This window comes from Rhinatrema bivittatum, chromosome 9 (assembly GCF_901001135.1).
Source record: "Rhinatrema bivittatum chromosome 9, aRhiBiv1.1, whole genome shotgun sequence".
Classification (NCBI taxonomy): domain Eukaryota; kingdom Metazoa; phylum Chordata; class Amphibia; order Gymnophiona; family Rhinatrematidae; genus Rhinatrema; species Rhinatrema bivittatum.
Genome location: NC_042623.1, coordinates 180,943,266 through 180,959,000, shown reverse-complemented (window position 1 = coordinate 180,959,000; position 15,735 = coordinate 180,943,266). Strand labels below are relative to the sequence as shown.

Genomic DNA, 15,735 nt, shown 5'->3' with positions numbered 1-15,735 from the left:
GCCTTGTCACATTGTTTGCCGACTTCAGATCATTAGACACTAACACCCTAAGGTCTCTCTCCTGCTCCGTGCACATCAGCCCTTCTCCCCCCACCGAATACAGTTCTTTCAGATTTCCACACCCCATATGCATGACTCTGCACTTCTTGGCATTGAATCGCAGCTGCCATATCTTTCACCACTCTTCCAGTTTCCTTAAATCCCGTCTCATTCTCTCCACTCCTTTCGGCGTGTCCACTCTGTTACAGATCTAAGTTAAGGCTCCACGAAGGACAAGTGGTATAGATAGGCGCGTTCAAATGTTTAGCGCCCTTAAGGAAACTGACAACATCCGGATGAAACGCAACCGCGTAACCATCAATATTGCCCAAGAGGGAGCAGAGAGTGGACACCTGTACCTGCAGGGAATTGCATGATAGGCCCTTGGAGAGGCCTCTCTGAAGGAAGGAAAGAACCAGGGATACCAGGGAAGAACGCGCCGACACATCCGATTCCGCACAGACATTTTCGAAAACCTTACAAACATGGACATAGGTGAGAGAGGTAGAAGCATTGCAGGCGAGCAGTAGAGTGGATATAAAACTTCTTTGTATCCCTTCTTTCTTAGTCTCCGCCATTTAAAAGCCAGGCCGCTAGACAGAAGCGATCTGCCTGGTCGAAAAATACGGAACCCTGCCGTAGCAGGCATGGAAGGTGGCAGAGGCGAAGAGGACAGTCTATCGCCAGGTTTACCAGATCCGCGAACCACGGTCTGCGGGGCCACTCGGGTGCTACGAGAATGACTGGACCCTGTGAAGTTCTATTCTTCTGATAACCTTTCCCACTAGGGGCCAAGGAGGAAACACATACGGGAGAAAGTCGTGAGGCCAGGGAAGGACCAGGGCATCCATTCCTTCCAAGCAGTGCTCCCTCCAACGGCTGAAGAATTGGGGAACTTTGGCATTGCTCAAGGTAGCCATCAGGTCCAGGTGAGGCGGACCCCACCTGCGGACAATCAGATTCATCGCTCCGTCTGATAACTCCCACTCGCTGGGATCGAGACACTGTCGGCTCAGGAAATCAGCTTGTACATTTTCCTTTCCCGCTATGTGGGAAGCTGCTAGGCGATCTAGGTGTTGCTCCGCCCAGGCGAAGAGCTTGCTGGCTTCTAGGGCCACCAGGCGACTCTCGGTACCCCCCTGTCCATTGATATAGGTAACCGTGATGGAGTTGTCCGAGAGCACTTGCACTGCTTTGCGGCGGAGTACAGGAAGAAAAACCTTGAGAGCCAGGTGAACCGCTCGGGCCTCCAGCTGATTGATGTGCCAGCGGGACTGGAATGGGGACCAGCAACAAATACTGAAGGGCTGCAGGGTAGGCTCTGTCCTGATACAGGATACCCTTTCAGTTTTGGTCTGTCTCCATCTGCTGGACAGGAGGCTCAACCCACAGTCTGGACTGATCCGGGTACGTACAGGGAACTCAGTCTTCCATATTAATCAGGCAGTCTCTCTGCCAGCTTTTTCATGCAAGAGTTTATGAATACTGGTCCCTTCGGTGTTTGGATGTCTGGAGGAGATTAATCATCGATATGTCTGGAGACAACAAATGCCTTTTGCAAGTCAGACTACTTGTCCTTTTCGAGATCCAAGTAAAGGTGAGGCAGCATCTAAAGCTACTTTGGCTCGCTGGATAAAGGAGACTATTGTCTCAGCATACATCCTACAGGGTAGAACACCTCCGGAGTTGGTTGAAGCACATTCCAACAGAAAGCAGTCATCCTCTTAGGCAGAGGTACACACTCATCTGCAGACATTTGTAAGGTTGCCACTTGGTTATCTTTGCATACGTTTGTGAAACAGTACCAGCTGGATGTTCTGGCAAGAGAGGACTCTGCATTTCGAGCTGGGGTTCTCGAGGCAGCCCTCACTTTTTTCCACCCAAATAGGAAGGGCTTCCCACCTAAATGGGACTGGACTTGTGCAGCAGGACAAAGTGGAAGGAGAAATTTTCTTACCTGTTAATTTCCTTTCCATTATTCCTGCTATACTAGTCCAGGATCCTCCAGGGAAGCAGGACCATCTCACTTCTGGGACTGTTTTCTTCTGTCTGCTACCTAGCTGTGCATAGTTTGGTTTTTTTTTTTCCTTTTCCTTCTACTGCCCAATTAGGTTGGACATTGCAGGAAGTCATCTTCTCAGATTCAATTTGGAGATTTATTGTGTAGTTTGTTATTGAGAGATCTTATCCATTACTTTGACAAGGATATACTGAATTCTGCTGCGCTGCACCATCCCTAAGAAGAAGCGATTATGTCACAGGAAGAAATCAATGTTCTCTGTCTCCATCTGCTGGTTGGGGGAAACAACCCATCTGATGGGACTGGACTGGTGTAGAGGAACTAATGGAAAATAAATTCATAGGCAAGAACATTTCTTCTTATTTCAATGCCAGCCTTCATCACTGGCCTTTACCACCCCTTCCCCCTCCACTTTAGGAGCTTCCACTGGCTCATGCCATGGCAAACCAAGAATGGTTTCTCCCTTTCTTTGCAAGCCTGTCCAGACTCTGGAGGCTCTTTCTGCACACCTTCAACATTACCTACCTAGCACACATCTTGCTGGGTATCCCCTCATTTGCATCTAGCTCCTTCAGAATTGTTTGCATCACATGACCTACCAATCCCAACTTCTAGAAGATTTGGTTAAACCTAGATCATTGTCAATAGTATATAAAGGAAGCTGTACTAGAAACAATATCCTACAGCTTGAAGACTCAATTACCTTCCTCCTTTTTGACAGCTTTTTCCTTCTTCACAGAGCCAGCCTTACTTCCCTTCTCCAGGGGCTTCTTTAAGGAGCTGCTGTTCTTCTTAATCTGGAAGAGTAGAGGAAAACCTCAATTTATGCACAACTTCAAAAGACCAACCTGCCTATTTACTGACTTCACTGCTTTTACTTTTACCCTAGGTTTCTTTCCTTTACAGTCCTAATATTTTTGCATTATTTCAGATGTCAAGGGAACAATTTGGATTTGGATTTAAGTTACTTGTCTTTTCAAATCTGAGCACAAGGAGAATCCCTCATGTATAGTAGGTACAAAAAACATCTGCAGATCTTATATCTAATTTTCAAAGAGAAGCATATCTGTGTAGTTTCCTTTTGAAAATTGGCTAAAACAAGGCTTTCCAAACCAGTCCTGGGGTCCCACAGCTAGTCAGGTGTTCAGGATATCCACACTGAATATGGAGCAACTAACAGATGATTTCAAAGACTTCAATTAATTTATTCTTACAAATAAAAAATAGCAAAAACAGAGGATGTGAATGGGAATTTTAGCTTACCTCTCTTTATTCCTGTTCCTCAACTTTTCATACCTGTTTGTACCTCAGGGTGATGTCCTCTTTACTGCAGGTGAGCTCAGTTTGTGAAATCCCCATGTGACCTAAAATCTGCTACTCTGCGGGATCCAAAGGGAGACCCCAAGTCCCTTTCACTTTCCCGCTCCCCAAACATGGCCATCATTCCTGTCTTCCAACAGGAACCCAAATGCAGCTGGTGCAGTCACAAGGCTATGTACTCCTGTTGCAGATGCATGCTCAAGAGGCCTTGTCACACAGAGAACTCCTCTGAAGGATCATGTTATTTCCAGGGCTTCCTCCATCTCCAAGCCTCAGAGGCTCTGAAGGATGCGACTTCCAAAACTCTCTGAACAGACATACTATACCCCATTCCCGAAACCGGAGTACTGAAAGCAAATCTCTTGGCCATGAAGCAATAGCCCAGCTCACCTATGTCCACATCCGCTTTTCACGGTTTTTTTTTAACTTTACAAACTCCATTGAAGAAGCTATCCTTTTTTCCTGTTCTTGCCAAAGCAAGTTAGAAGGGTGGGTGCAGGGAGGACCAAGCATTCACTTACCAGTAGTCCTGAGGGAGGGAGGCCACACTGTCACCTCAGGAGCTGCCACTGCCATCTAACAGGGTTGAAGGTGTGCTGAACCGAAAGAGGAAGCCCCAGCTATCATCTCATCAGCCATGCACCAGAAGTAAACCAAGAAAGGGGAAAAACCTCCCGTCACCTCAGGAGCCACTCACTAGCTTTTCTTAAATATCCAGTCCACAGTATGGAATGCACATCCACCATCTGCTGGAGACAGAATACTGGCAGGCTGATGTCAGCACAGGAGTATATAAGGGTGACATCAGCTAATCTGTTGCTCTGACTCCATTCGCTGGTTGGCGTGCATAAACCATTTGAACTGACTGGCCAACTGGATGAAGAGGAATGGGAATTTTATCTTACCTCTGTTCATTCCTGCTCTTAACTTTTCATAAGAGTCAGGAGCTCATGGGAATGCCCTCTGTTGCAGGGGGAGCCCTGTGGACTCTCCATGTGACCTAAATGCGCTATTCCCACTTGAGAACATTTCTAATGCCTCACAAATGAAAACACGCTGATAGAACACACCATTAAGCGCCAATAATATTTTAAAACCCTTGGGAGGAGGAAAGAAGATACATCCTTTAGATTACTAACTTCTCTGGCACAACAAATGGTAATCAAAAAATGCAGTCACAGACAGCAAATATAAAGCTTGTGATGACAACAGTTCAAACAAACAGATGTCCCATGAAAACATTAAACTTTACAACAGCTAAGTATAAAGACAACATCATGTCCTCTTCTAGCAGAACATGCACCAAACTGTCTCAACCAACACCTTCGCTGAATCCTCCTCTTTTCTTAAATGGAATAAGCAGCTCTCTTTATTCTAAACACAGGAAAAGATTCAACAAATTGATCTGAAGACCCCCTTCATTCATAACTCATATCCTTTCAACTTCCAAATCAATAATTTGACAAAGAACTGAGCCTTTCTAATATGGCAAGATACAGAAAAATGTGTTCCTGCAAGCTCCAAGTGGACTTTTCACAATGTGCCAGTAGACCTACTGAGCTACCATGCACCAGTTGTGATCTCACAGCTGGTAGTTTTGCTGTGTTTTGAGGAATAAAGTTTACTCTTTGCATGGAGTTCTTTTATCATCTTTCTAGTCAGACCTTGAATCTGCAGACAGAATCTAGTGTTGCTGGGACTTAACACCATTTTCAGTAGTAGATTTTCTTCATTTAATCTGATTTCCCCTGTGGGCACTGTTGACCATCTTGCACCTTTCTACTTTCCTCTTAGATCCAAAGCCTTTTTTAAATTAAGAAACCAGAGTCAGGCTTATGAACACCTCTCTCTATGGTGAGTATTTGTTTATCCACTTCTTCTGCTCCAGTATCTCTGAAACAAACAAGGGTCTGTCTATTGCAAAGGAAGTCCTTAGACGTGTCTGTTCTTATCCTCTCCAGTCTGGGTTCAGGAGAGTTCACAGCCAAGGAAGGATTGGAGAAATTACTTACCTGATCATTTAATTTTCCTTAGTGTAGACAGATGGACTCAGGACCAGTGGGTTTATGTTCCCCTGCCAGCAGATGGAGATGGAGCAAGTTAACGTCACAGTATACATAAACCTGCAGTGACCCCAGCCTACCAGTATTCTCTTCAAAAGCAATGTGGACGGACTAGCAAAAAAACCTGATTAAAAACAGGTAACCAGAACTGTACTCAACCAACCATAAACACTGATCTCACATAAGATTCCTTGAATCCCAAGCTAAGAGACTGGATGAACACTTACCAGTAATCCCTTGGGACCCAGAGCCCCACAGGAGGACTATTGACACTCATGTGGCAGCCGAGGGCGGGAAGCTGAGTCCATCTACACTAAGGAAAATGAAATTATCAGGTAAGTAATTTCTCCATCTCCTAGCATGTAGACAGATGGACTCGGTACCAGTGGGATGTACCAAAGCTACTTCCCCTATAGGGTGGGAGGCTGCCCGTGGTCCAGTAAACTTTGCGCGTGCAAAGACTGCACATCCAGATGATAAAACCTGGAAGAAGTGCGAAAGCAGGACCAAGTCGCAGCTCAGCAGATATAGACAGGAGATAAGACTAACCTCCATCCATGACACTGCCTGAGCCCTAACCTGAGTAGACAATGGCTTTCCAGCATCCACATACGCAGCCGTGACCACCTCCTTAATCCAAATGAGCTATGGTAGCCCGCAAAGCTGGAGCACCCTTACTCCCGCCATGGAGGACAAACAGGTGATCCATCTTTCGAAAAGACTCAGACCTCCAGTTACCGCACGGCAAGACATTTAACAGCCAAGAAGCGCAAAAGGTGAAACTTCTCCATCCTTGACCTTATCCAGGGATGGCAAGAAGATGGACTGATTCAAATGAAAATCGAAGACTACCTTGGGCAAGAAGGATGGAACAGTATGCAGCTGTAACACCCCCAGAGTCACCCGAAGGAACAGCTCCCAGCAAGACAATGCCTGCAGCTCAGAAATCCGATCAGGAACACAGTGTTCAAAGTCAACAATTGTAAGGAAAGGCTACGCAGTGATCGGAATGTAGGGCCTGCCAAAAAGTCCAGCACCAAACTAGGACTCCACAATGGAACTGGTAACTTCAAGAGAGGCCTAAGGTGCTTCACTCCCTTCAAAAAACAGGCCATATCAGGATGAGGCAACAAGGAAACCCTATTCACCAAGCCTCTGAAACAGGCAAGACCTGTAACCTGCACCTTCAAGGCCTTTATTCAATCCATCCTGCAAAACATCCAGAACAAAAGGCATCTTAACTGAACAAGGAAGAACACCCCGCTCCTCACACCAGGCATCAAAAACTCTCCAAACCCACACATAAGCCAAGGAAGTGCAGAACTTGCAGAGTAAAGTGTCAATCATCGCAGAAGAATAAATCATGCTTTAACAGGCAAGCCCTCTCAAAGAATAAACTAAGACAAAATAGAGATGGATCCTTGTGAAGAACTGATCCCTGCTGAAGCAGATCCATGAGTGGCAGAAGACAAAGGGGGGCCTCTATCAGGAGTCGTCGCAAATCCATATACCACACAGGTGCCTTGCTGAGGTCGCTTCGGGGGACATCAAAGCATGAGCCTGTGCATCCCCATGCCCAGCACTGTGCATAGACAGAGAGCGCAAGATGCCAATGCTTCTTTGGCTTCCCTTGATGCTCGGCACAGTCCTTCACCAGTGCAGAGGCCGATGAAACCAACATAATCGGTCTGGAGGAGCTAGACTGTGATTGGTCTTTGGCACTCCTATCCGCCCGACGGCACCAATGGCCCTGCAGATGTTGATGGTGTGGTGTCCAAGGTCTTTCGATGCCGATGCCACAGATGGCTGTCTTCTCAGACCCAAAGAGTTGTTCCATCTTGTCAAGCTAAAGACTATGTCCCTTTGGCAGCAACCCTGGACGTCCTACGATGCCCCAGGCAGAGTACACGTCTCATGAGGATCCTTAATGGACGTGGTCCTCTGGCACAGAGAGCATTGCCAGAAATCAGATGTGGCCATGACGGGACGAAATAAAAGGGACGCAAAATCAAAATCAATGGTATTAAGTATTGATGGCTAGCGGGCAAAAAAGCCCCGCCATGGAATATACCGCAAAAGGAAACTTACCAATAAAACAACGAAAACCCCGACTAGGGACAATACGGGAATGGACCGAGCGGGACCCGGTCTCAAACACAGCGAAAAACTCGCAAAAGGCTAAAGAAGAAAAAAAAAAAGAAATTTTCCACAATAGGTCAAAAAGGCCAAGAGCAGCTCACCAACCACAATGCTGCAGCTCCTCGGAAAAAAAGAGGGACCCTGTATGAATGCGCGGTATACAGTATGCTGGAGATGCCCAGTGTGGCAAGTCAGCTCTAGAAATTTTGACGTAAGATTTCCATGACAGGGCTCCATCCGATGTCGTCACCTATGTGAGGACTACGCTTGTCCTCGGAGAACACAGTTTGAGACTCCCACACATTGTAATGAAAAGTGTCCTATGGAAATCCATTATATAGAGTTAGAATGAGATTTTTTTTCCTTCCCATTTCAGTGGAGACAGACAAACCAAGGCAAAGAGTATGATACTGTTCAAGCAACATATACTGGAGTCATATTTATGTTGCGTATATGAAGCCATGGCAGATATTAACTCTTCAAGACACCTATATGCTACTAACTTGTACCTGCTCAGGTGTCCTGTTAAATTACATGTGCATGCCTGAGCACATACAAACAACTCATGTCCTGCAATTTCCTACTTCTTCCCCATGAGAAGATACCAGCAGCTGAGGAAATATCTGTTGTGCCAACAGTCCAGCTATCCACTATTTGGCTTCATTGGAAGCTGAGGGAAATGTGCATTCTGGGGCGAAAAGTAAATGTAGGGCACAGCAGACACTGAGCCTCCCAGAGATCTGTGCATATCAGTTTTCGAGCTGCTTCTCCTGCAATCAGCAGGTAAGCGCTCACACAGAAACACATTCCTACAGCTACCTTCCTAGATTCCTGACACCTACCCTATTGCCGTACCTCAATATGTGGGGTCTCTCCCAGCTGCAGGTTGTTAAATATGGCAGCATAGTCACCATTTAAGTTGATCAATTGTTCATGGCTTCCTCTCTCTGTGATGCAGCCCTCTTTCATAAAGATCACATCATCGCAGTCAACTAGGTACTGTAAAAAAAAGCCACACAGATAATCATACTCCTTCACTATGAAATAAGCTAAGGTACTGAGGTAACAGCAGTGAGACATCACACTATAGACATGTCAAAATCTAAGCAGCTGCTTATATCCATTTCTTTCAAGAACGTACCTCTCCGATCTTTACCAAGAGATATCATAATTGGGAAACAGTTTCAATCAGCCGTTCTGTATTGCTAATATTACAGCTTCAACCCAGTACTACCTACATGCTTTACCTTGCCTACTGCTGCATCCATATCCCACACTATCATGCATGTCCCTCTCACCCTTTTGCTCTCTGCTCTCCAAGCCTTACTCCAGTTTCCTCACTCCTGCACAATTTGCTCCTTCCTCCACAAGGCTCCCCATTCCCTGTCCTCACGTACCTGAAGCTGGTGGGTAATGAAGAGCACTGTTTTGTCCTTGAGGTGTTTCCTGATTGCACTATTAAAGATGTGATTTCCCACGTGGGCATCCAAGGCACTGAGGGGATCATCCAAGATGTAAATATTTCTGTCACTATACAGAGCCCGAGCCAGACTAATCCGTTGCCGCTGCCCACCACTTAGGTTAGCCCCCCGCTCTCCAATCTAAGAGACAAAAACAGGACATATGACCCAATACTGTTACCAAAACTGCTCACAATGCAGGATACAAGGCATTTCCATTTTACAAATCTCAATGAGGCCTGGCCCGGTGTCAGTGCTGCAGCTTGGGTTAACTCGAGATGCTGTGGCGGCAGCAGCCCTTGAGGGGTAGGGAGAAGTCAGAGAGGTGATCAAAGGTTGAAACCAAATAGCGAGACCCAGGAATGGATACAAGCATGCACAGAACTGTTGCTGCAATAACCTGACTAATCAGGGAGAGGGAGGATCTATTAAAATAGGGGAAAAATCCCCAGGCAATTGTAAATGAAGGCTGAAAGCACCAGGATTTCAGTCCTAGCTCTGAAGAAGCAGAAAGAAATAGGAAAAAAGGAGTAACTACCAGGCCAAAAATAAATCTCCCATGGTCATCCTGCTCGCTTCCAGATTAAAAACCTCCTTCAACTCATCCAGTCAACATTATAGAAAAATTGGTTCTTACCTGCTAATTTTCGTTCCTAGAATACCACAGATCAGTCCATGTAAGTGGGTTTTGCATCTCTACCAGCAGATGGAGGCAGAGAATAAAAGTTTTTCAGGCACTGCTATGTAACAGAGTGTGTAGTCCCTCAGTATTAACCTGTACCCAAGCCAATACAGAGGGGACAATATTCTCCAACTCAAACTTTCCCTTCTAGGGTGAACAGAGAACCCAAGGTTGGAGCCCCCTGAACTGGAGACTTCACACCTGAACAAGGAAGTGAAAACAGATTAGCTCCCTCAGTTCAACCTATGTACATGTAGAAAGCTCCAAATTAAATTCTAATCGCAGCTACAACAGTCTTTAAGGGGACAGGCCTCTGGACTGATCTGTGGTACTCCAGGAATGAAAGTTAGCAGGTAAGAACCAATATTCCTTTCCTGTTCATACCCCAGATATGTTCAGACAAGTGGGATGTACCCAAGCTCACCTGCATTGGGCGAGATCCCAAAAGACCGATTCACAAGACGTGGCATCCTCCTGTGCCCAAACATGCAGCCGGTAATGTCTGGTGAAAGTGTGATGTGTAGACCATGTTGCAGCTCTACAGATCTCCTGAGGCGATACCAACTGAGACTCTGCCCAGGAGGCTGCTTGCACCTTAGTAGAATGTGCTCGTAACCCTACTGTGACCGCAGGTCCTTTACAAAGTTAGGCAGAAACAATTGTCTCCATTAACCAGCAAGAGATGGTGGCTTTAGATACCCAACATCCTTTCTTCGCTCCACTGAAGAGGACAAAGATGATCCAAGCACTGAAAACTGACTATACTGCAATAGAATCCAAGGAACATTCAACAAATTAAGGTCTCTCGCTGGAGGAGTCTCCTGAGACCAATTCAGAAAAGCAGGAGGCTCCACAGTCTGGTTCACATGGAAGGAGGAGACTTTTTTTTAACCAAAGGTAAAGGAGAGAACTGTACAGTGTGTCACACCATTGGCCGCAATACTCAAAAAAGGATTGGTACATGACATGGCCTGAAGCTCCAACATAGATGTGGCCGAACACAATGACACCCCAAAAATAGAAAAGAATCTTCAAGGTGAGATCCTTCATTGAAGTCCCCCATAAAGGCTCAAAAGAAAGACCACAAAGCACCTGTGGGACCAAGTTAAGATGCCATTCTGGACCCCCTTCAGAAAGCAAATGCCATCTGAATGACATGCCAAAGACCTCCCCCCAACTTGCCTCTAAGGTATCCCAAGGCTGCCACCTGAACCCAGAGCGAATTAGAGACCAAGCCCTTTGACAACCCATGTTGCAAAAAAGCCAAGATGTGAGGGAGGTCCACCTACAACGTATCCAGATCATCTTCCAAACACCAGGACTCAAAAAAAAAAAAAAACCCTTTCCAAACCCTGGAATATGCTAGGGAAGTAGCAGGCCTTCTAGCCTACCGCAAGGTGGCAATAACCAGCTCAGAATATCTTTTCAGCCGCAAGCATCGTCTCAAAAACCAAGCTGCGAGACAAAGTTATCCACCCGATCTGAAAAGATGGGTCCTTGTCGAAGCAATCCTTGTAGATGAGCCAACCTGAGAGGGCCATCTACCGCGAGATATACCAGATCTGTGAACCACAGACGGCACGGCCACTCCGGAGACACCAGACTCACCCTCCCTGGGTGACCCTCTGCGATGCAGCCTACGAGAGACCAAGAGGAAACACGTAGAGCAGGATCCTTTTCAGCTAGGGCAGAACCTGAGCATCCATCCCTTCGGACCAGAATTCTCACCTGCAACTGAAAAACCAAGTTGCCTTGTCATGCGACACCATCAGATCAAGCAATGGGTTGTCCCACTTGGCACAAAGGAGGTCAAAGGCCTCTGAGGATAACTCCCATTCCACCAGGTCTAGCTGCTGCCTGCTGAGGAAGTCTGCCTGCATGTGATGCTGCTATTCCTTCCAGATGCAGCTCTACACAGGCAAACAGCTCCTGAACCTCCAGGGCTACCACAAAACTCTTTGCCCCTCCCTGATGATTGATGGAAGCCACCATCGTCAGAAAAGATCCTCACCATCTTCCTATGAACATGAGGAAGGAACGAAAACATTGCTCTGCGCTCAGCCCTCGTTTTCAGGCAATTGCTAAACCAGGTCACATCTGCTAGTGCCCACTGACCTTGCGTCATCCGTCCCCCAACCTTTCAGGCTGGTATCTGTAGTCACCACCACCCAGTCTGGAATCTCCAGGACCACTCCCCTTTTCCAAACTAAGACTGGATCTGGATGCCTCCTGCAGAGGTAAGGGAAGATGATACTCCTCTGACAATGTATCCCCCAACAGGATAAAAGTGCCCTCTGCAGTGGACGCATGTAAGCAAATGCCCAGAGCACCAAATCTAGCGTGGATGCCATGGAGCCCAACACTTGCAAATAACAACAGACCTGGGCACCACAAGGTGTAATAAATGAGTTACTTGTGCCTGCAACTTCACAATCCTGTCTGAGGTCAGGAACACCCAGGTATTCCAAGGACTACACAGGCACGAGATGGCTCTGTCAGGTTTATCACACAAACCAGCAACTGTAACCTTTCCATGACCCATTGAATCGACCGACAGCCTTCCTCCTCTGACTTTCCTCGAATAAGCCTGTGAGCCAGGTAAGGATGGACAGGAATCACCTCCCTTCTGAGAGCCGCCACCACCACCATCTTCATGAATATTCGCGGTGCTGTCACGAGCCCAAAAGGGCAGCACTTCCAGTTCAGAGCTCTTCCTAAAACCATGAACTTCAGAAACTTCTGTTCTGCTCGTAAAGAGATATGCAGACAGGCTTCTAACAGGTCCAATGATGCCAGAAACGCCCCCCTGCAGACCGCTATCACAGTTCGCAATGTCTCCATATGAAAGTACCGAACTCGCCATGACAGACTGACCTTCTGAAAGATGCCTTCCTTCTTGGGAACCACAAAATAAATTTAGTACTTCCCTTGTCCCTGCTCCGCAGACTGAACTGGAATAACAGCGTCCAGCCTTTGCAGCCGAAGCACTGTGTCCCAGACTGCCCCTCGCTTGCTTTGAGATTAGCAGCAAGACTTCAAGGAGGCTTCTCCGACTAGATGTGAAAATTCTATGGTGTAACCATCCTTTACCATCTCCAGGCCCATTAGTCCAATCCCTGTAAACAAAAACAAAACCCCAGGATAATCTTCCCCTACAGCCTCTATGGAAAAGTGGACACCCCCCCCCCGGCTGCATTGCAAGGACTTTCCTCCTCTGGTACACTGACCAGAAGAATCCCTAGAGGCTCTGCAGGTACCCCAAAAGGACTGCTGCCTTCCCAATGCTGCCTTTGTCCAAAGTCTGAAGCACTCTTGCCGGAACGCGATCTCCTTGTACCCCAAAAACGGGGAAGAAAATTATTCTTGCTCCTCTTCTTGTTCTCCAGCCTTTCCACTCCCTCAGCTGATCGAGATCTTCACCGAACAGCAGCTTCCCCTTAAAGGAAGATTACAGAGCTGAGTCTTGGACCACATATCCGCTGATCAGTTTCACAACCACAACAGTCGATGCACCATAACTGCTGAGACCATACACACCAGATCATGCAGCGCATCCGCCACGCAAGCTACCCCGGCCTCCATTGGAATTGGCTGCCTGGGAGGAATCCTTTTACTTAGCCTTCTGTACCCAGCATAAACAGGCCCTCTGCATCAGGTTACCACAGACCCGAAGACCTCAAACATCCATTTTAACTGAATCTGCAGTTTATGGTCCTGCGCATCCCTCAGTGCGGTCGACCCTGCTACTGGAATAGTCTTCTTGGTCAATGCCGAGACTGAAACATTCACTTTAGGAATCAACAGGTCCATGGTCTCCTCTGTCAGTGGATATAAAACTTAGCCATTACACTAACGAGCTTGAAGACCACCCCAGGAGATTCCCACTACCTTCTTCACCTTTTCGGGCACCAGAAAGGCCCTAGGAGGGCCACAGTCCATCTAGAACCGGATGCACCCCTTCAATATCTGACTCCTCTTTGGCAATTTGAATTCGTAATTCCTCTAGGACCTGCGGAATAAGAGGCCACAACTCCTTCCTGAATGAACCACCCTCGGGTCATCCTCTTCTGCCACCAGCATGTCATCTGGATTCTAAATGTCCTTGTCCGTATCAACATCAGAATCCCCTTGTGGACCAATATCCCCCAGATCATCCTGCAGGTCATTGGAATCGTCACCATCCTGAACTGCAGCACGGCCCAGATCCAGACTTCTGAGCAAGCCTCCAGACCCCAAGCTTCTAGAGCCCCAGCTGGGGCCATCTTCGCTGTCTTAGAGGGGTGCCAGGGCTACTGGTCCAAGGACTGCTTCCTCTCTGCCCCCTTTCTGCCAAATAGGCCTTGTAAAGGAGCAGAACAAAATCTGCTGAGAAATCCATCTCTGTGGAATCCTTGGCTTGTACGCTGCCATCAGTCTCTCCCCCCATTCCTGGTCCTCTGCTGAAGCTTGGACCATCAGAGGTAAGGGGGGGGGGGGGACGACTCCCTAGGCCCTCCAGAAGCTATCTGCTTCCTACTGTGTGCCTCAGTCACATTAGCCGCATCTCCGATCTCCCCAGGGACCTTTGGAGCAAGCCCTGCCGACCTGGAAACTCTCCTCCTGCTGCCTGCCTCGGCAGAGGATCCCTCCCCCCCCAAGACACAGTCCCCAACACATTGCGGCTGAATTAAGCTGGCTGGGCTGCGAGCCGCAAGCCTGGTAGGGTCCCCCGCATAGAGAAGTCTGTGCCATTTTCCCTGCACACGTGGCCTGATCGCAGCACCGTGCGGTTAATCAGGCCCAATGAGTTGCGCAATCACAGGAGCCCTGCCACCGGCGCAATATACCCTTCCTCAAACTGCTCCGCATCCTGGAGCTGACGAGGGCCTGACTCACTCCCTATGGTACTATCATCTCCCACGGAAAGCCTAGACTTTTTTTCCCCCCCAAACAAATTAAAGGCACAGCTCCCTTTCAGTAGAAAACCCTCCCTAAAGAGGCATACTTCTCAGACTCTGGATGAAAGCACTGGGAAGGAGACCACAGAAGGAGAGAGGGAGCCAGACACCTGGCTATCAATCCCTCTGGATTACCAAACCCCGCTCGCCTGGCTGTACCTGAGGGATGGCTCACAAAGGTACCTAACATTTCAGGGAGCACCTCTTCTTATAACTTCTATTTTATTTTACTCAGACTGCAGGTTTGCACCTCTACCATCTGCTGGAGACAGGTCAGTACTGAGGGACTGCAGGTGGCATTCTCTGTTATGTAGCAGTGCCTGAAAAGTTTTTGTTTTCTGTCTCAATCTGCTGATAGGGATGCAAAACCCACTTGTCTGAACTGATCTGGGGTATGAATAGGAAATTTGTTTAAAAAAAAAAAAAAATCCAACCTGCATCATTCCCTCTACTTTTGAAAGAAAAATTAAGATGCAGTAAACAGTGGCTTCACCCTTACCCAAATAAAATAAATAAAAATAAATAAAAAGATATCACAATTTGGATGATGTATTCCTATCCTGAACAGGTGCAGCACATGCTCATTACTAAATGTCTCTAAAGAATGCAGAGTGGCAGGAAGGACTTTACCTCTGTCAGGTCACTATTCGGTAGGATTGCCAGGTCTGGTCTCAAGCAGCAAACGTTCAGTACAGTATTATACCTGGGAAGCATAAAAACATAACATAAGAACAAAAGAACATAAGAACCTGCCATACTGGGTCAGACCAAGGGTCCATCAAGCCCAGCATCCTGTTTCCAACAGTGGCCAATCCAGGCCATAAGAATCTGGTAATTACCCAAATACTAAGAAGATCCCATGTTCCCTGTACGTTTTACTTGATTAATAGCAGGTAATGGACTTCTCCTCCAAGAACTTATCCAATCCTTTTTTAAACCCAGCTATACTAACTGCACTAACCACATCCTCTGGCAACAAATTCCAGAGTTTAATTGTGCGTTGAGTGAAAAAGAACTTTCTCCGATTAGTTTTAAATGTGCCCCATGCTAACTTCATGGAGTGCCCCCTAGTCTT

The 15,735-nt window shown here is 47.1% G+C and overlaps 1 protein-coding gene across 4 annotated transcripts in view; it reads right to left on the bottom strand.

The window, feature by feature from the left end:
• ABCC5 (ATP binding cassette subfamily C member 5) overlaps positions 1-15,735 on the bottom strand; it is a 173,990-nt gene that overhangs the window by 46,353 nt on the left and 111,902 nt on the right. For all 4 annotated transcript variants that reach the window (XM_029615996.1, XM_029615998.1, XM_029615997.1 and 1 more), the window contains 4 exons: positions 15,291-15,363; positions 8,979-9,182; positions 8,437-8,580; positions 2,763-2,856 (listed from right to left, as the gene is read on the bottom strand). In XM_029615996.1, coding sequence (XP_029471856.1) covers positions 2,763-2,856; positions 8,437-8,580; positions 8,979-9,182; positions 15,291-15,363 — 515 coding nt within the window. The remainder of the gene's footprint in view (positions 1-2,762; positions 2,857-8,436; positions 8,581-8,978; positions 9,183-15,290; positions 15,364-15,735) is intronic.